This window comes from Geotrypetes seraphini, chromosome 6 (assembly GCF_902459505.1).
Source record: "Geotrypetes seraphini chromosome 6, aGeoSer1.1, whole genome shotgun sequence".
In the NCBI taxonomy this organism is placed as follows: Eukaryota; Metazoa; Chordata; class Amphibia; order Gymnophiona; family Dermophiidae; genus Geotrypetes; species Geotrypetes seraphini.
Window position 1 is genome coordinate 16,227,354 of NC_047089.1, and position 20,402 is coordinate 16,247,755.

The 20,402-nt window shown below is 42.2% G+C and overlaps 1 protein-coding gene across 4 annotated transcripts in view; it reads right to left on the reverse strand.

Annotated features, from left to right (window-relative positions):
• Positions 1 to 20,402, reverse strand: part of RSF1 (remodeling and spacing factor 1) — a 210,792-nt gene that overhangs the window by 153,922 nt on the left and 36,468 nt on the right. For 3 of the 4 annotated variants that reach the window (XM_033947834.1, XM_033947833.1, XM_033947835.1), the window contains exon 2: positions 2,766 to 2,857. In XM_033947834.1, the coding sequence (XP_033803725.1) occupies positions 2,766 to 2,857 (92 nt within the window). Of the gene's footprint in view, positions 1 to 2,765; positions 2,858 to 20,402 lie in introns of those variants that run through there. The other variant, XM_033947836.1, reaches the window with a different exon arrangement.

Here is a 20,402-nt window from a genome sequence, read left to right on the forward strand (position 1 = left end):
ACAGGCGGGTTTGGCTCCCGTCTGTCCGGCCAACTACAGAAAGGTACGGGGAAGGGGTTGGGGGTGTCGTGGGGGTCGGCCAGGGGGGTCGCGGGTCGGCTGGGGGGGCGGTCGGAGGTTCTTGGGGGGGGCGGTCGTTGGGGGGAGGGGGGGGTTTGCGTCGAGGGCAGGAGGGCCTGGGATCCCTCCTGCCCGTAATGTAGTGCAGGGTGGGGTTAGGGGGTCGCCGTGGCCAGGAGGACTTGGGCTCCCTCCTGGCCCGATATTGTCGGGGAGTTGGGGAATCGGCGGGGCAAGAGGGCTTGGGCTCCTTTTTGCCCCGATCGTGTCGGGGAGTCGGGGGGGCAAGAGGGAGCCAGGCGGAGAGAGGGCAGTTAAGCGCAGTGCCTGCGCGGAAGGATGCAGCTCGGGCGACTTCGTTGTGTGAAACGAAGTTCGTTGTACGAATCAAGACATAAAGTTCGTTGTGCGCAGCGTGCGCTGTGCGAGGCGTCCGTTGTGTGAGGCACCACTGTATATACAAATAAAAGAATTAGATCAAGATCTTGAAGTTGCATATTTTAAGTCAGATCTTGTGATTATTAAAAGGGAAGTGCTGAAAGAATAGGAGGTTGGCTATAGAGAAGAGATATGTCTTTAGTTTCTTCCAGAAGTCAAGGTAAGTGGTGCGTTGTCTTAGGTATGTTGGCGTTTTTTTTCCAGATAAGAAGTCCTTGGCATTTGAAGGTAGCCTCAAACATCTTCTTCTGACAAACTTATTGAGATGATAGGAAGGATAACTTGAAACACTGCGATGATCGTGAACTTTGATATCCAAAGTTAGTTCATTTGAGTTTTCTCCATAGATCACATTGTGAACCATGCAGGCTATCTTGAATTGGATTCAATTTTTCATCAATAGCAAGTGCAGTTGTTCTAATAGCGGACTTGCCCTCTCGTACCGATTCAGTTAAGTCCCTCCTATCCGTACCTTTCTCCTCTACTTCAAACTCTAGACTCCGTCCTTTTTATCTTGCTGCGTCGTATGCCTGGAACAGACTGCCCAAGCTCCACTTCAAGCAGTATTCAAATCCAAGCTAAAAGCTCACTTTTTCTAAGCTGCTTTTAACTCCTAACTCACACTCGCCACAAGATACCGATGCCCATCTTACCATTCTCCCTGTGAGAAACTCCCTAATCCCTATATGTACTGTATGTCTGTCTAAATTAGATTGCAAGTTCTTATGAGCAGGGACCGTCTATTACTTGTTAATTGTACATGTACAGCGCTGCATACAGCCTTTCAGTACTTTAGAAATTATAAATAGTAGTAGCAGTACCAATTAATGACTAAGAAGACAAATCCTATATAACATTAGCAAGTACAGTCAAACCTCGGTTTGTGAGTGTTTTGCAAGACAAGCAAAACCTTCTCGCAAATCGTGTCTCACAAACCGAGCGTTGACTTGATTTGCAAGCCCCCCCCCCCCCCGGCGATCCGGCATCCCCCGCCCGCACGCCCAAACACAATCCCTTACCCCAATGTAGCACCAACGCACAGGACGTGCTGGTGCCCGAAGATCCTGCCTCTTGCCTGGGCTGGGCCTTGAGCATCTGCGCATGCTCAAGGCCTTCTGGAACAAAAAAGGCAGCTGCGCTAGTATATAACCTGTACCATCTGCTGGAGGTAGAGAAATACCACTGACTAGCTCTAGGCTGAATCTCTTCTTATACTGGTGATGTCATTGGAAACTGTGTTTTACAGGGTAGATGTGTAGATGAAGTTCTATTCCTAGTGCTCATTACCTGAATTTTAAGAGATTCTGTAAAGCAATTTTTGCATACAAAGATTAATCCCATATATCTGATTATTATTCCATTTTAATCCCTTTTTAATGGTTATTGATTTTATTGCAAAATTAAAATTCAAAAATTAAGAAACAGAGGCAGATATTGCCTGTAGTTTCTTGCTTATATACATAACTATAAGTTGACTAAAAAAAAGATGGTGATGAAAAATGGTCATATACAACTTTTTCAAGGAATGTTCATCTATAGCAGTGGTCTCAAACTCGCGGCCCGCCAGGTACTATTTTGAGGCCCTCGGTATGTTTATCATAATCACAAAAGTAAAATAAAACAGTTTCTTGATCATATGTCTCTTTAGCTATAAATTACAATATTATTATTAAGACTTAGCCAAAAGGAAAGATTTATGAACTATTAAACGTTTTACCTCATACAAAATTCTCATTTCTTTAATAAGACATTAACTATTTTTTCTGCGGCCCTCCAAGTACCTACAAATCCAAAATGTGGCCCTGCAAAGGCTTTGAGTTTGAGACCACAGATCTAGAGCACCACAGAATACATGAGACAAAGGGCTCCTTTTACAAAGGTGCATTAGGGCCTTAACGCGCAGAATAGCACGCACTAAAATGCCGCACGCGCTAGCAGGTGGTAGTTTTTCGGGTAGCGCACGCTAATCCAGTGTGTGCGCTAAAAACGCTAATGCACCTTTGTAAAAGGAGCCAAAGGTTTGGGGAAGCGGAGATGGGAAGGGTTATTGGGTTTGATGCTTGCTGTTAGGAGATTGAGTTTCTTAAAATATTGTACTGTGATTGGCAATTTTGTTTAATGTATAAACAAGAATACAAACAAAAAAAAAAAACAGATTTAAGAATTCAGTACTTTCAAAAATGAAAGACTCAACAGCAGTTTACCTCATTCATGACAGAATACCCTCAGGAAGATGTAATACGTGAAGATGATTTACAAATATTTACCTTGATCAGGTATTTTTCCCATCTTTCTACCGTCACGGACTTCCCAATCTTCCTCATTAATTTCAAGTGAAGCTCCACCAGTTGTTTTGGAACTAGTGTTCATTAAAAGAAAAAAGAAGAGAAAAAGAAAACTTCAGAAAGTAGAAACAAATTATAGATGATGCACAAAATAAGTGAGATTATTTTAAAAATCAACAATGAAGAGAGCAATCTTGGAATAACCAAGGGCTAATGCTGTTCAAAATGAAAAACAAACCATAAAGAACTATGTATTTTTACATTTCTTCCCATCTTTTGTTGTATGTGGAATATCTGAGGGGTAAAACATAAGAACATAAGCATTGCCGCTGCTGGGTCAGACCATCCTGCCCAGCAGTCCGCTCACGCGGCGGCTCCTAGGTCAAGACCAGTGCTCCAAATGAGTCCAGTCTCACCAGTTTAGCATGAACTTGTCCAACTTTGTCTTGAAAGCAAATGTCCATGTTTGGCTATTTTTATATTATGTAACCCCATTTTCAAGTCATGTTATCTTAGAAAAATGTTTGCCTTGTACCCAACAATATATGAAAAGCAGCACAGCCTAGATTCCTAGGGAAAGATTCAAACAAACCCCCCCCCCAAAAAAAAAAAACCAAACTTCTCAGCTGGAAAACGAGAGTAAAACAGAAAGCAAACCAACGTTTATACTTCATTTAAACTATACTGGAAACCAAATAGAAGACTTAACCACAATCCAATGCAAGAAGTGTTCTTTTAGAAAAGCCATGTAAAAAGTTGTAGCAGGAATCTGCTGAACTCAACAAACTTTGAACTGTCAAATCAGCCTCTGACAAAGGGAGATGAATATTCTAGATTTCCAGATGTAAAAGTAAGGAAAGATTAGGTTCTTACCTTGCTAATCTTCTTTCTTGTAAACAGGAATGTTAGTCTTGACCAGCAGATAAAATCCTCATTAGCAGCAAGGGCTGCAGAGAGACCACTATTTTGTTTTCATGCTCCACTTCCCATCACTCTGGTTTGAGCTCCACCCTCTGTTGGTACCAAAGCTTCTAGCAAATCCTAGAGTGCAAACATAAGATAGGGGTGGGGGGGGAGAGTCCCCGAAACCATATAACTCTGTTCTGCTCTAAATACAACATTAAACAGCAATGCTTTTAAACCACATTTAACCAAAACAAACAATGTGGAAACAAACGGGGCCACCTACCTGTGTGCAATCTGCATTAATAGTTCTGTTGCCCTGTATTTAAAATAAGCCTCTTGTTACTCTTCATTCCTGACCCTAATGGGCAGGCGATAGAAACAAGAACTGACTAATAGGCATGTTTGAAACAGAAAGCAAGCTAGTATACATCTGACAGGCCGGACGTAAAGATTACCATGCCTGTTTACAGAAAAGAAGATTAGCAAGAACCTAATCTTTCCTTCCTGTGCAACAGGACTGGTAGTCTAGACCAGTAGGACATATCAGAGCAGTCCCAGGTTACTAGGGTGCGACAGATGAATTTGCAGCCAGCATGGAGGACCCAAAGGTGGTATCCAGCCCAAATGTGACATCCACCCTGTAAAACTTAGTAAATGTGTGGAGGTTAGACCAAGTGGCCAGCCTGCAAATCTCTGCAGGTAAGACCGCTCTAGACTCTGCCCTGGATGATGCAACACTGCAAGTGGAGTGTACCTTCAGCGCCACTGGAGACTACTTTCCTCTTCCATCAGAATATAGTTGCTGGTCTCCCCCAATGTGCCACATTCATAAGGAAGAAGAGGTGCTCAGACAGCCAGAACTCATTGGTTACCTCATTAGTTAAAAAAGCAAAATTCTTTGTACATCCAGAAATTTCAACATCCACCTTCTTCACTCCTGTACGTGTGAAGACAGACACAACTTTCAGTAGGAAAGAAGGAACCGTGTTGGAGCTGAATAGGGAAACCTCTAATTAGAGGGAAGAGAAGATTTCTGCCTCAAAAAGCCTGGAGTCCAACAGATGGCTCGTTTCTTCGGACTGACGTCCAGTCCCCAACATGGAACTGGACCCTCAGACCCCTACTGGAGCCACACGTTATTGCTGGGGGAGGAATACAGTCAGCCCTGAACCTGGATAAAACTACCACAGGACCCGCTCAGTCTGCGCTCAAGCTGACTGTGGACAGAACCTGGGCGAATCACTCAAGACCACTGTTGATGAACCTGGGGCAAGATTGCTCCCAAGTGATGGACCCTGAGCTCTGAGAATTAAGGATGCAGACTGGCCACACAGGAATCATGCCAGACATGTGCCTGTGAGCTGCAGACCTCAGCCCTGAGAGTCTATATCTTCTCGTAGCCAGGAAATGTCCCGGGATGATCGGAATCTTCTGCAGCACTGAAAGTCTCCAACCAGATAATAAAAATAAAAATTAAACTCAAGCAGAACAGACATGCTCCCTATTCCTCGAGTGAAGTGGTGGAGCTCATCCCAGAGTGATGGGAAGTGGAACATGAAAACAAAATAGTGGGCTCTCTAAAACCTTGCAGCTAATGAGGGTTTTACCCATTAGTCAAAGTTAACAATCCTGTTGCACAAGAAATCAAGTTACTTGCCAATTAAGAAAAAAAAAAACAGGAGAAGCTTTCCCCAAGTTTGAATAAATGGTTGACAGCAGCCAATCAGTCATTTAAAAGAGGTCTACAATAGACAATGACACGTGTACAAATTTTCCCCCGTCCCCGCAGGAACTCATTTTACCGTTGCGTCCCCGCAAGTTCTTTTCCTATCCCTGCCCCATTCCTGCAAGCTCTGTCCTCATCCGCACAAGCCTCAAACACTTTCAAATCATAAGTAGCAACATTCTAAAGCTCAGATTGTGATGTCATAATGTCTCATTCCACCAACGCCTAAGATCTGTCCTCATCCGCACAAGCCTCAAACAATTTCAAATCCTAAATAGCAACATTCTAGAGCAGTGGATCCCAACCCTGTCCTGGAAGACCACCAGGCCAATCGGAGAGAGATTTGCATATAATGGAAGTGACAGGCATGCAAATCCGCTCCATGCATATTCATTAGAGCTATCCTGAAAACCCGATTGGCCTGGTGGTCCTCCAGGACAGGGTTGGGAACCACTGCTCTAGAGCTAAGTGTAATGTCATAATGCCTCATTCCACCAATGCCTAAGCTCCGTCTTCATCTGCACAAGCCTCAAACACTTGAAAATCGTTCAAGGCTTATGCAGTTAAGGCAGAACTTACAGAAATGGGTTTAGGACAGAGATAGCGACAAAATTTGCAGGGATGGGGAAATTGAGTTCCCATGGAGATGGGGAAAAAGTTGTCCGTGTGTCATTCTCTAGTCTACAGGTCAAACCTAATCAGATACAAGTCTGATGCCCTTATCGCTACAGCAGGATGCCTGGGAAATGTGTATTATGACAGAAAAATCTAGGCAGTAATCTGACTGGGTATTATTATGAACAAGGCACTTCCGCCTCATCACATTATCCACAGGATATTGAACTTTGGCCCAATACGCCAAACTAATTGGATATCAAAATGAATCATGTCTACATTTTTGCCCCCCCAAAATTATTTATCATACAAGTATTATTCCATACCAATTCCCCCAGCACTGGATGTACGTACATTCCTGTATTTAAATACTAAAGATGATGGTTGTGAGAAGGATTAGGGTTACCAGATGAGTCCAGTTCACGGAGGACAGATGTGAGCCATCTGACATTTACTTCCACTGAAAGCAATGGGAGTAAAACCAGGACTGGCTCAGTCTGTCTTCCATGACCTAAAGCTATCTGGTATCTCTAGGAAGGATTAAATCAGGATAAAAATCATAAGATCCTGAGCATGAGGTATATTTGCTACATACTGTATTATATAGCTCTGAGGAGTCAAGATAGGTAACTAATTATTAGTAAATTACTACTTTATTGATTGGTATGATTTTTTAAGATGTTGACTACTTACTCTTTCTTGGGAATAGGCCAGCAACCTTCATGGAACAGTAGCTACAGCCCTGAACAAGACTGGCCAGACTAGATGGATTTACTGGCCTTTATTTGCTCTACTTTGATAGCTACTGTACTCTTCAAGTACGTCTACTAATAAATAGTGCGCACTCTTCTTAACTCAGTATGTCTTTTGGGTTCACCAAAATTTCTTTCAGTTCTTCCACATCATCACCCTTGAAAACCATTTCCAGTTCAGGTATATCTCTTACATCATCTTCCATAAAGATCGAAGCAAAGAAATCATTCAGTATCTCCGCTATGGCCTTATCCTCCCTGCCCGTTGTGCAGCTGCGGCAAAGAGAGCGAACAGGGTGCTAGGAATTATTAGAAAAGGAATGGTAAATATGACCGATAATATTGCTCCATGATGCATCCTCACCTTGAGTATTACGTACAATTCTAGTCGTGTATCTCAAAAAAGATATAGTAGAATTAGAAAAGGGTCAACACTAGATAGATTGTGAGCCCAGCGGGACAGACAGGGAAAAAAGCTTGAGTACCTGAATAAACTCATGTAAACTGTTCTGAGCTCTCCTAGGAGAACGGTATATAAAATTGAATAAATTAATAAAAGAAGAGCGACCAAAATGATAAAGGGGATGGAGTGCCACAAGGATCTGTACTGGGACTGGTGGAATTTCATTTATTTATAAATGATCTGGAAACTGGAACAACGAATGAGGTGATTAAATTAGAAGATGACACTAAACTGTTTCAAAGCTGTTAAAACGCATGCGGATTGTGAAAAACTGCAGGCAGACCTTAGGAAATTGGAAGACTGGGCGTCCAAATGGCAGATGAAATTTAATGTGGACAAATGCAAAGTGATGCACATTGGGAAGAATAACCTGAATCCCAGTTACCAGATGCTAGCATCACCTTGGGAGTTAGCGCCTAAGAAAAGGATCTGGGTGTCATCATAGATAATACGATGAAACTTTCCGCCCAATGTGCGGCGGTGGTAAAAAAGCAAACAGGATGCTAGAAATTATTTTAAAAAGAGATGGTTAACAAGACTAAGGGCTCCTTTTACGAAGGTGCACTAGGGGTTTAACGCGCGGAATAGCGTGCGCTAGCCGCTACCGCCTCCTTTTGAGCAGGCGGTAGATTTTTGGCTAGCGCGCACTAATCCAGTGCGTGCGATAAACCACTAGCGCACCTTCGTAAAAAAAGCCCTAAGAATGTTATAATGCCCCAGTATCGCTCCATGGTGCGACCTCACCTGGAGTATTGTGTTCAATTCTGGTCTCCTTAGCTCAAGAAAAATATAGCAAAACTAGAAAAGGTTCAAAGAAGAGCGACCAAGATGATAAAGGGGATGGAAATCCTCTTGTTTGAGGAAAGACTAAAAAGGTTAGGGCTCTTCAGCTTGGAAAAGAGATGGCTGAGGGGAGATGACTGAAGTCTACAAAATCCTGATTGGAGAAGAACAGGTACAAGTGGATCGATTTTTCACTCCGTCAAAAATTTCAAAGACTAGGGGACACTCGAAGTTTACAGGGAAATACTTTTAAAACCAATAGGAGAAATTTTTTTTTTTTTTTTACTCGAGAATAATTAATCTTTGGAACGCATTGCCAGAAGTTGTGGTAAGAGCAGATAATGTAGCTGGTTTTAAGAAAGGTTTGGACAATTTCCTGGAAGTCCATAGTCTGCTATTGAGAAAGACATGGGGGAAGCCACTGCTTGCCCTGGATCGGTAGCATGGAATGTTGCTACGCTATGGGTTTTTGCCAGGTACTAGTGACCTGGATTGGCCTCCATGAGAATGGCTACTGGGCTTGATGTTCCTTTGGTCTGAACCAGTAAGGTTATTCTTATGTAACTCTTTTCATAAGAGGAAAGACTAAAGAGTTAGATTTAGAAAATGATACGGGGACAAATTTGTCCTCATCCCTGCAGGATCTCAATATCCCTGTCCCATCCCCTCTAGTTCTGTCCCATTCCTGCAAACTCTGCCTTATCAGAATAAGCCTGGAACATTTATGATTTTAAAGCGTTCAAGGTTTGTGCAGATAAGGGCAGAGCTTGCAGAAATGGCACAGGGATTGGGACAGAGCTCATAGGGACAGGATGGGGACGAAGAGATCCGCGGGGACGGGAAAAATTTGTTTCCTTGTTATTCTCTAGTTTAGACTAAAAGCTCTTTCGAGCAGGGACTGTCTCTTTTGTGACTTTGTACAATGATGCATATGTCTGGTAGCGTTCTAGAAATAATTAATAGTAGTAGTAGTTTTCAGCATGGAAGAGAGGGCTGGTCTATAAAAAAGTACAAAACCAGGGGACACTCAATGAATTTATATGGAAATACTTTTAAAACAAATAGGAGAAAATATTGTTTTACTCAAAGAATAGTTAAGCTCTGGAATTAATTGCCAGAGGATGTAGTTACAGCAATTAGCATAGCTGGATTTAAACAAGGTTTGGACAAGTTCCCGAAGGTCCTTAGTCTGCTATTGAGACAGATATGTAGGAAGTCCCTGCTTGCCTTGGATCAGTTGCATGGAATTTTGATCTACTTGAGTTAATGCCATGTACTGCGACCTGGGTTGGCCACTGTTGGAAACAGGAAACTGGGCAAAATGGACCATCGTTCTGATCCAGTATGGCTATTCTTATGCTGTTAATTCCAACAATCCAGGGCTCCTGCAGCAAAGCAGAGCAGTATGTGCGAGTACACACATGCTAACCAAAATAAACCACTGCACGTTTTAAGGGCTACCACCGACAGCTCCTGTTACAGTGAAGCGCTGAGAACAGACAGCAGAGACCATGTGTTGGTCTGTATTTCAGCATCAGGCACTGCTGCTTTCTTCCATAGCACACATGTGAAGGTCTGAAGGCACAAGGATTTTGGAAAAACAGCACTGGATCCAAGTTCCAATAGGCCGAGAGACCTGTTATACTTACCAGATTTGCAAGGAGACTAATCAATAGCTGTTAATCACTAGCTCTTAACTCTGTTTATTCCACTAAAGTTGTACCATGTTTTAATGAATGTAAACCGCATAGAACTTCACGGTCCTGCGGTATATAAACTGTTATTATTATTATTGAGAAATGATATACGTACTGTACTTGCTGTCTCCTGGGGATTTTCTCCCCCCTTGTAGACAAACAGAAATCTTATAATAGAACTGGCCCCAGTACATATCCTTGTAGCTGTGTGTGTGTGTGTGCGGGTGGTGGGGGAGGGGTGGTGCATATGTATAGATCCATGTGTATACGAGTGAAGTGTGAAAGTTCCATAGAATAGTGTGTGTGCGTTCTAAAAATATGTCCGTTGGCAGTTAGGACTATTCTCTGAAAGAAAAGTCGATGCTGCTGAGTGAGTGGGTATGAAAGAATTCTTTTGGGTTAATTTGAGATAGAAAAAGGTTACATTTAAGAAAACTTTTGGGAGGTGGTTCATAGACAACGGCGCGAAAGACAAAGGCGCGCCCAGACAATTGAGCGCAGCACGGAGACGCGCGCCACTCAAAATTACTGTTTTTAGGGCTCCGACGGGGGAGCATGGGGGGGAACCCCCCCCACTTTACTTAATAGGCATTGCGCCGGCGTTATTGGGGGGTTGGGGGGTTGTAACCCTCCACATTTTACTGTAAACTTAACTTTTTCCCTAAAAACAGGGAAAAAGTTAAGTTTTCAGTAAAATGTGGGGGGTTAGAACCCCCCACACACCCCCACAACACGGCGCGATGTCTATTAAGTAAAGTGGGGGGGATCCCCCCCACCCCCGTCGGAGCCCTAAAAACAGTAATTTTGAGCAGCGTACGCGCTTTTGACCTAACACCGTTTATTTTGGTTAGTTCTAAAAGAAGTCTGAAAGAAAATTAGCATATTAATGAAAAGGCTTCTATATTGGGAATTAACAGGAATTGGTATTCTGAGAGGATTTCTTTAAAAAAAAAAAAAAAAATTTTCCTTTTATTAAGCGGTGACTGCAGTTCAATGAATAGTTAGGGGAAGACAGTTACTGAGCTATAGGCTGGTCGAGTTTTGACGAGGGCTGTGCTGACCAGTAAAGATTCTGTGTGTGTGGGTGAGAAGAGAACATGTTGCGTGAATACAGAGAAGGGCACAAGACAGGGCAACTTTTACATTTTATTTTCTGGGGAAAGTAGCGATTGTCACCAAGTTTCCTGTTGGAGGAGATAACACTAAGCTCACACAACACCAAGGGAGAAAGCTATTAAAAAAGCCTTGCACTGTTACTATGGCAAATTGTATATTATATATACAGTAAAACCTTGGTTTGCGAGCATAATTCGTTCCAGAATCTTGCTTGTAATCCAAAGCACTCGTATATCAAAGCAAATTTCCTCATAAGAAATAATGGAAACTCAGACGATTCGTTCCACAACCCCAAAACTTTAATACAAAATACTATACGTACTTGTATTGCAAGACCTCACTCATTTAGAACAGTCACTACACTCCCGCAGCGTCAGAGAGAGAAGAACCATTGGCTCAGTTGTGATAATGTGACGCGTGTATACTGTATGTACTTGTATTGCAATACTTTGCTTGTTTAGAACAGTCACTCCACTCCCGCAGCGTCAGAGAGAGAAGAACCATTGGCTCAGTTGTGATGATGTGACGCGTGTACACTGTATGCATTACACTCTTGCAGTGTCAGAGGGAAAAGAACAATCGGCTCAGTTGTGATGTGTGTAAACTATATGTACTTGTATTGCAAGACATTGCTTGTATATCAAGTTAAAATTTAACCAAATGTTTTGCTTGTCTTGCAAACCAAGTTACTTGCAATCTAAGGTTTTACTGTATTGGTAATTAGATTCCTAGTATGTGTTGAGTTAGGATAGAAACTTGTATCAAAAAAACTTGTACTGTAACTATGACAAACTGTAACCTCTTAACTATATATTATGTACAGTATGTTAACCTGTAACCCATTTTATTTATTTATTTTATTATTTATATACCACTTATATCCTAAGTGGTTTTACATTCAGGTACTTTATCATATTTCCCTATCTGTCCTGGTGGGCTCAAATTCTTTCTAGTATATCTAGGACAATGAGGGGATTAAGGGCTCCTTTTACAAAGGTGTGTTAGGGCCTTAACGCGCAGAATAGCACGCACTAAAATGCCCCGCACGCTAGCCACTACCACCTCCTCTTGAGCAGGCGGTAGTTTTTTGGCTAGCGTGCACTAATCCGGTGCATGTGCTTAAAACGCTAGCGCACCTTTGTAAAAGGAGCCCTAAGTGTTCTGAGCTCTTTGGAGGAAAATGGGATAGAAAACTAATTTATTAAATAAATAATTTATTTTAAAGAGGCTTGACATTTCCTTCCCAGTCGATATTACCCCTCCCCCCCTTATCACTGCCCCTGTTCAACATGTATTTACACAAAAACACCTAATAGTAACACGCTACTGTTAAAGAGTGATAACAATAGTATCCCTTCAACGAGACGGAGGATCTCAAGTGCCTGCGGTTAAAATCATAGAGCTAATCATAAGGAATAACCTACGTGCAGACTATCATCGGTCCTATTTGTCTCAGTGGGAGAGTTATTTTTAGCAATTTTTTAAGATTTTTTGTACAAATATAAAACATTTTTATGAGGTTCTTAGCTTTTAATTGCAAAAAATATTTGTTATATTTGTTGCCCTGTATTAGTTCAGTTTTCCTTGTCAGTTAGTCTTTATTTAAAGCAATACTTAGCTTGGGCAAAAGTTCTCTACCCAGCCACATCCATCCAAAGATGACAATTTGACGGAAGATCTCCGTTTCGCCCTAAGACCTTTAGTTAGAGCTTCTTCAGGAAATTAAAGCTTTATAGTTGAAAACTGTTTCCTTTATCGGCACAACGGCATATATTCACCAGTATGGCTGCGGCTTAAAGTGCGGAAAAAGGACCGATGATAGTCTGCACGTAGGTTATTCCTTATGATTAGCTCTAAGGTTTTAACCGCAGACACTTGTGATCCTCCGTCTCATTGAAGGGATACTATTGTTATCACTCTTTAACAGTAGCATGTTACTATTAGGTGTTTTTGTGTGTTTCACATAATTTTTGAAGGGATCTGGCAACATGTATTTACATACATTTTGAGCTAGCCAATGAAAAACTATTGCCATATTTATGCTTATGACATCACTGTTATGGTGCCTATTTAATTCACTTTAGTTAAAGGTGAGTCATGTGCTTCAAAAAGTGATCTATATGATAAGCTCCACTTGTAAATTAAAATTAAATGCTGATAAAGACTAAATTTTTATTGGATAATAAGCTGATCCATTGTTAGACCATGTTGTAATAGATTATATACATTACATTAGTGACTTCTATTCCGCCTTTACCTTGCAGTTCAAGGCGGATTACATAAGAATTGTTATGATCTTAATACATAAGATTATAAAAGAGCATTTTCTAATTTGCTAAGGCATGGATTGGTAATGCCGGTGGAGTTTGGGACTTTATTGGTAAAGTAATATTGGTTTTATGTGTTTTTTGAAGAGTAAGGTTTTTGTTTCTGTTTTGAAAGTTTTGTACACTGTCACCTATCACTTCGATCAATCTGTCATTGATCCATCATTCAAGTTCAATTTATTGTATTTGATATACCGCATATATAAAACCAAAGTTAAAATCTAAGCAGTTTACAATAAATATAAAAGGGAGGGGGACAAACACAAATGAATTATAAATGCTACTGAATAAACATGACAAGAAACACGAAGGGAAGGAAAATGTGGATTGGTTACAATAAATCTAGGTATAGGGAAAAGGAAAAAGGGAAAAACATAATGGTATGGGATAAAAGAATGTATTCAGTCTCTGTTTTTGCCATTTCTACGAAGTTAAGTGCAAAAAGCCTGCAAAAAAATAATATGCCTTTAGTTGAGTCTTGTATGTCAGATATGAACTCTCGATGCAAAGACAGAGGGGTAAGAGAGTTCTAAAGAGTGGGAGCCATAACCGAAAATGAGGCATTCCTATGAGTATCAAGAATTGTCTAAATGAAGGGATAACCAATAACTATTGTTGCGAGGATCGAAGAGTTCTTTGTGGAGAATACTGAACCAGAAGACTAAATAAAAAAGAAGGAAGACCACTTGATAATATTTGATGGGAGAGAATATTATATTTGAATGGGATTCAATAGGAAATGGAAAGGACGTACTCAGCCTTTAAGAAGAGGTGGGACTCGATCAAATTTTGAACGACAGTGAAGTAACCTGGAATAACTCAGGGATGCTCTCCTGTACCCTCTGCTTTTCAACATCTACATCAGAGAGTGTGGTACATCTACGGAGAGTGTGTGGCACAGTGGTTAAAGCTACAGCCTCAGCACTTTGAGGTTGTGGGTTCAAATCCCACGCTGCTCCTTGTGACCCTGGGCAAGTCACTTAATTCCCCATTGCCCCAGGTACATTAAATAGATTGTGAGCCCACCGGGACAGACAGGGAAAAATGCTTGAGTACCTGAATAAATTCATGTAAACTGTTCTGAGCTCCCCTGGGAGAATATAGAAAATTGAATAAATAACTACATCAGACTGGTGATAGACATCGCCTTAAAACACCACATAAAGATCCACTCGTTAGCAGATGACATACAACTGTACCTAGCACTAGGCTCGGACCAAGACACCCAAATCACCAAACTATACAACTGTCTCTCAGAAATAAAAAGCTGGATGCACCAAAACAAGCTGCAACTAAATGTGACAAAAAAACAAGCTCCTCTCGATATGGAGAGGCAACCCCGAACTAGTCCGCCCGTCAATCTCTTGGGAATCAGCCACCTTGATGGCCAAAGACAAAGTTCACAGCCTTGGGGTGATCCTTGATGCCAACATTTCGTTCTATGACCATATCTCCCAAGTAGTATCCACTTCATTCTACTACCTCCGGCAGCTACAGAAAATCAGACAATACTTCTCTGAACTGGACTTCTCCCAACTACTCTGTGCCTTTGTCCTCTCCCGTATGGACTACTGCAACGCGTTCCTAAATGGGCTCACTGCAAAAAAAACCTCCATCGATTACGAGTACAAAATGCCACCATCTGACTCCTGAATGATCTCCACACACAAGACCTAGTCACCCCAGCATTGCACGCTGCCGATTGGCAAACAACAAGTATTTAAAGGCCTAGTAATGGCCTCCAACTCTTCCACATAATATTGGCCTATATGGCCTCCAAATTTCTGCCCTATGCCCTGAATCGACTGCTTCACTCACAAGGAGAAAAGCAATTATGTGCACCCCCTAAGGATGCACCCTCTATCTATGGAATGCCCAAAAAATATCTTACTCACCCTATCTACTATGTCTCTGGAACAAACTACCTACCCAAATTAGATCACTAGAAGGTCTACTGAACTTCAGGAATGCAATAAAAACTCACCTCTTCCCCTGACCTCTATGAGAAAGGACCATACCATGTTTTCTCACACAATGCTCTTGCATATTCTGTCATATCATTTCCCATCTTTGTCCTATTACACATATACCATATTCACCATACTATGTTTGCCATGCTACAATCTCATACCTTATGAACCACACAATGTGGCTGTCCCATATGTTCCATGCTATGCTTCGTCACGTACACGTGCCAAGTCATGTCATGCTATGTCAATCACGCTTCTTAATACTATGTTTACCACGTTATGTTCTGCCATACTATGCTTGCAACACTGTGTCTCACCATACCATGTTTATCACATTATGTTTTACCTTGATTATTAACTGTTTGCCATCTCCATCAGACAATATTTGCCAAGCTATCTCCTACCACACCGAGAATGTGATGCAGGGGTTACAGTTGCATCCTCAACACCCTGGGGTTGTGGGTTCAGGCCCATGCTGCTCCTTGTGACCCTGGGTGGTTTGCTTGTTCCTCCCCCATTGCCCCAGGTAGCCAGATTATGAGCCACTGGGACAGGGAAAAATGCTAAAGTGCCTGAACATATTCATGTAACCATTCTGAGCTCCCCTGGGAGAACAGTATAGAAAATAAATAAATAGCCTTTTTGCATATCCATCTGCTAAATGTATGAAAAGATCTCTAATGCATGATAAGCATCTTGCCTATCAGGCCTCTAAATATTGGAGCCTTTTTGATTCCTGTTTGTCTGTTGGGCCAACTTATTCTGGCTTTAGTAAGCTTTGAAAACATCGCTATTCAAGAACTATTATTGTGAAGGAACCTCCTTGATTACCAAATTTTATTACTTTTTTAATATTCTTGTTGTAAACCACTGTGAACTTGGTGGTACAGGTGGTATACAAGTATTGTTGTATTGCATTGTGAAGTCAGCTCCAGTATCTCTAAAAGCAAAAGCAATATGACAGATGTGGAAAAAAAATCTTGGAAAATCCAAATGTCAAATCAAGATGTTCTCAGCACTGGAGACTTGTGCTTAGCATCTTGATTCGACATTCGACAATGAACCAAGACTTTTCCACAGCTGTCAAAGTTTGGTTCATTAAATCTTGGATCCCTGAGGAAGGCGTGTTTAGCCAAAACACAGCCCATGTTGGGTCCCTCTCATGATATATGTGGATTGAGTTTGTATCACTGTTACTGCTTTTATCAAAGAAATAGAATAAATTACAACCAAAGGTCCGAGAACATTGTTTCCACAGACTTGTGTTTGGATCTGTTCTTTTCTTCCTGTAGATTCTTGGGATTTCTTGTTTTTGTTGGTTCAGTCATGGGTCATGCATCCTTTGGTTTTCTCCAACTCTCTGAATTGTCCTGGGGTGATTTAAGATGTCACGAGTTTCTGATATTTACTTTTGATAGCTATCATTGGTGGTCCATATTTATTTATATTTATATCCTGTCCTCCCAGAGGAATTCAGAACGGGTTACAAGTTTAATTGCATAATAAAACATAACAGGGTATACATAAGGTATAACAGGGTTTTACATAATAAAGTAGAACATGATTGTACATTTTTGGTCATGACATGATAGGACAATACATAGGGGAGCATAACTGTAGTCAAAAAACATGGCATTACTTAATAGGATATGACAGGACAAGTCCTCATACAACATGGGGTGGTAATGTTATGAGTTTGGTATGACATTGCAGTAACTAATAGTTCTCGACAGTATTTTATAGTACGTAACAAAGCGTGACAGTGTATTAGGATGTAGGACAGTACAATACAGTGCATGGCATGGCATGACAGTACAATACATACCTGTGAATAATATACGCTAGGTGTGGTATAGCATGGAATATCTGGCAAAGTGTGGAATTATCAGCAATGATAGTACATGACATGTTGCTGTGTACTGTAAATTGGTTGACTGTTTACCACAGTGTTCTTCAATGCAAGGCCCCCATTGTCATTCTGATTTTTCCCCCCCATATACTCTGCTTCTCTTTCCAAGCTTAGGTCACAAAGGGGGAAGTGGATGGGAGGAAGAGCTATATGCTTGAAGGATATTTCTCAACAGAAAAAGAGCATGAATTTAGAAACACCTAACTACAGTAAAAAGTTTGAAGGCAGGCTGGAAGTGATGGACAAGCCTTAGTGGCTCTCCTTCAACTGATCTGAATGCCAAGTGGCTCCAAGATAAAACTTAGTAAAGACCACTGGTTTACCAACTCAGATGGGCACTCTTCTACAGAAGCAACTGTCATCAAGTGATGTTACATCCTCTCTGAATCTTGCATGGTTCACAGGATTGTCCCAAGGGTATCTGATGTCCTAGGTGATTTTCAAGCATATGCCCCTCACAAGCAGCTCTCAGGGGCATCTCAAGCTTCTCTCCTGGTCGCCTCTCTTCTTTCCTTTCCTATTCTCCTGCCACGGAACAGCATCTCTCTTTCCCTTCCTTAAATTCCTCCATTCCATATCTCTTCTCTCTTTCTCTTCTACCAGTCCCCAAGTCCAGTACCTTGTCTCCTCTTCCTTATCCCTGCGACATCCAGCATGCTCCCCCTCCACTGCTGCAATTGCCCCTAAAGCTGTTGAACCCCAACCTAGGCTACTTCAAATGTACTCCAAGTCAGTGCAGAGTCTTTCAAAAGAGGTTCATGCTCAAAAGCACTGCTGCCTCCTGTTATCCTCATAACAAGATATTGCCAGGAAGGAAATAAAGCAGCAGTACTTGAACATGGGTCTCTAGTGTAAAACCTTGCACCAGCTTGTAGTGCCCTCAAAATAATCAGAAAGAGATGCAAAAGTCTTGGTAGGAGTAGTGGCAGCAGGATCATGCTGGACATAGGATTAGGGTAAGGTAGTGGTTGGCAAACCACAGCTCGTGAGCCACATGCAGCTCTTTAGCCACTTGAGTGCAGCTCACAGCTCAACTAGCTAGAGCAGGGGTGCCCAACCTGCTTCCCTTCCCTGTAAAGATAAGGTGACCATAAGTCCCGTTTTGAATGGAACTGTCCCCTTTTTAGATCCCCTGTCCTGTTGTCCCCACGCACAGCTTCGGGATGCCAAAATGTCCCATTTTCAGGGACAGCGTCCCAAAGCTGTGCATGGGGACAACGGGACAGGCGATCGCTTCCCCTCCCTCCAGCGCTGAAGCCTGCCCTCCCCCCCCCCCGACCAGCTCCCGCTGATGTCGCCTACCACCGCTTCAAACCCCCCCCCCCCCCCATTCTGCCACTGCTGCCGACCGCCGCAACTAAAGAGAAGGAAGGTCCAGGTGCCGGCCCACAAACCTTCCCGATGTCAATTCTGATGTTGGAGAGGAAGTTCCGGGCCAGCCAATCGCTGCCTGGCTGGCCCGGAACTTCCTCTCCGACGTCAGAATTGACATTGGGAAGGTGGTTTGTGGGCCGGCGCCTGGACCTTCCTTCTCTTTAGTTGTGGCAAGCAGGCAGCAGACCAAGGGAGTGGGGTGTTTGAAGCAGTGGTAGGCAGCAGCAGCGGGAGCTGATCCAGGGGAGGGGGCAGGCTTAGGCGCTGGAGGGAGGGAGGCAGGCTGGCTTTAGCGTGGCAGGGAGGGAGGTAGGCTGGCTAGCTTCGGGGAAGGGGGTGTAACAAAGGCTGGAAGGCAGTGAGGGGGACATAGGAAGGAGCACTGGGGGCACTAAGGACATGGGAAGGAGGCACCGGGGGCACTGAGGACATGGGAAGGAGGCACCGGGGGCACTGAGGACATGGGAAGGAGGCACTAAAGACATAGGAAGGGGCACTAAGGACATGGGAAGGAGGCACCGTGGGCACTAAGGACATAGGAAGGAAGGAGGGAGGGAATAGAAAGGGACAATTGTTGGGCCTAAGTGCAGAAGGAAAGAAAGAAAGGATGCACAGTCAGAAAGAAACGCAACCAGAGACTCATGAAATCACCAGACAGCAAAGGTAGGAAAAATGATTTTATTTTCAATTTAGTGATCAAAATGTGTCCGTTTTGAGAATTTATATCTGCTGTCTATATTTTCCACTATGGCCCCCCTTTTACTAAACTGCAATAGCAGTTTTTAGTGCAGGGAGCCTATGAGCATCGAGAGTAGCGCAGGGCATTCAGCGCAGCTATCGCGATTTAGTAAAAAGGGAGGGGGTTTATTTGTCTATTTTTGTATAGTTGTTAATGAGGTGACATTGCATAAAGTCATCTGGCTTGACCTCTTTGAAAACCCGCGGAACATAAATGATAATTAACATTTTCTCTGCGTATAGTGTGCTTTGTGTTTTTTAAAATTTTATCATTGGTAGATCATTTTGACTTGGCCATGAAGGTAAGGGGGAGGGAGGGGAGCTGCTGAAAGACATCTAGTAATCCTTGCAGGCTTGAATGTGCAGGGAATTATTTTTGTAAAATCATGTTTTGTTATGTGACTGTCATTATTTAGACTTTAATTTCTATGAATGAATAGAATGAAAATGATATAAAATTGCTTGCTTGTTTTTATGTGTGTGCACTGAAGGGAAATAGAGAGGGTTGAGGACCCTGAAGGAACATGGGGAAGAGAGAGTGGGGAGAAGACGCTGATTTATAAATTGACAATTGTACAGAATATTGTTTCTTTTTATACTTTAATATAATAAGTTCAGTATAAAACTATTTGAGACTTGTGTGGATGGGATCAGATAGTTAGTGGGGATAGGGATGGAGACAAATTTTTCCCCCGTGTCATTCTGTAGGCTCTGCCACGAATCGATTTCGACTACGTGCGGGCAAGCAGGGTGTCAGTCGGGTTGACATAGCCGTCGTAGCGCAAGCAGGCACGGAGTATGGCTCTCAAAAAAATCTTAAATCATTGTACTGCTGATCTTTGGCTTTTTTAACTAATGATTTGCCTAACACTGGGGTAAAGGAAAGATTAGATGATGCTTCCCTGCTACATCACTGCATCTTAATTGCTGATGCCCTAGTTCAGTTGAATTTCTCCTCTTAAATTTCACCAGATTTGGAAATGCAACCTTAACATGTAGCTTTTCATGTCATGCAAGCAAGTTGTTTCCAGCCCTGGCCCACCGAGATCAATAACTGGACAAATATTACATAGCCCTTGTGATTGTCAACTGTCAAATTGCTAACAAGGAACAATAAGGGGGAAAAAAAGCTATTTTCATAATACTCCTGCAACTTACTCACAGCACCCTTTTAATAAAGCTGCAAAATATTTTTTCGGTTTTCATGTGGTAATAACCAAAATTAACTCTGTTAACTGCAAAG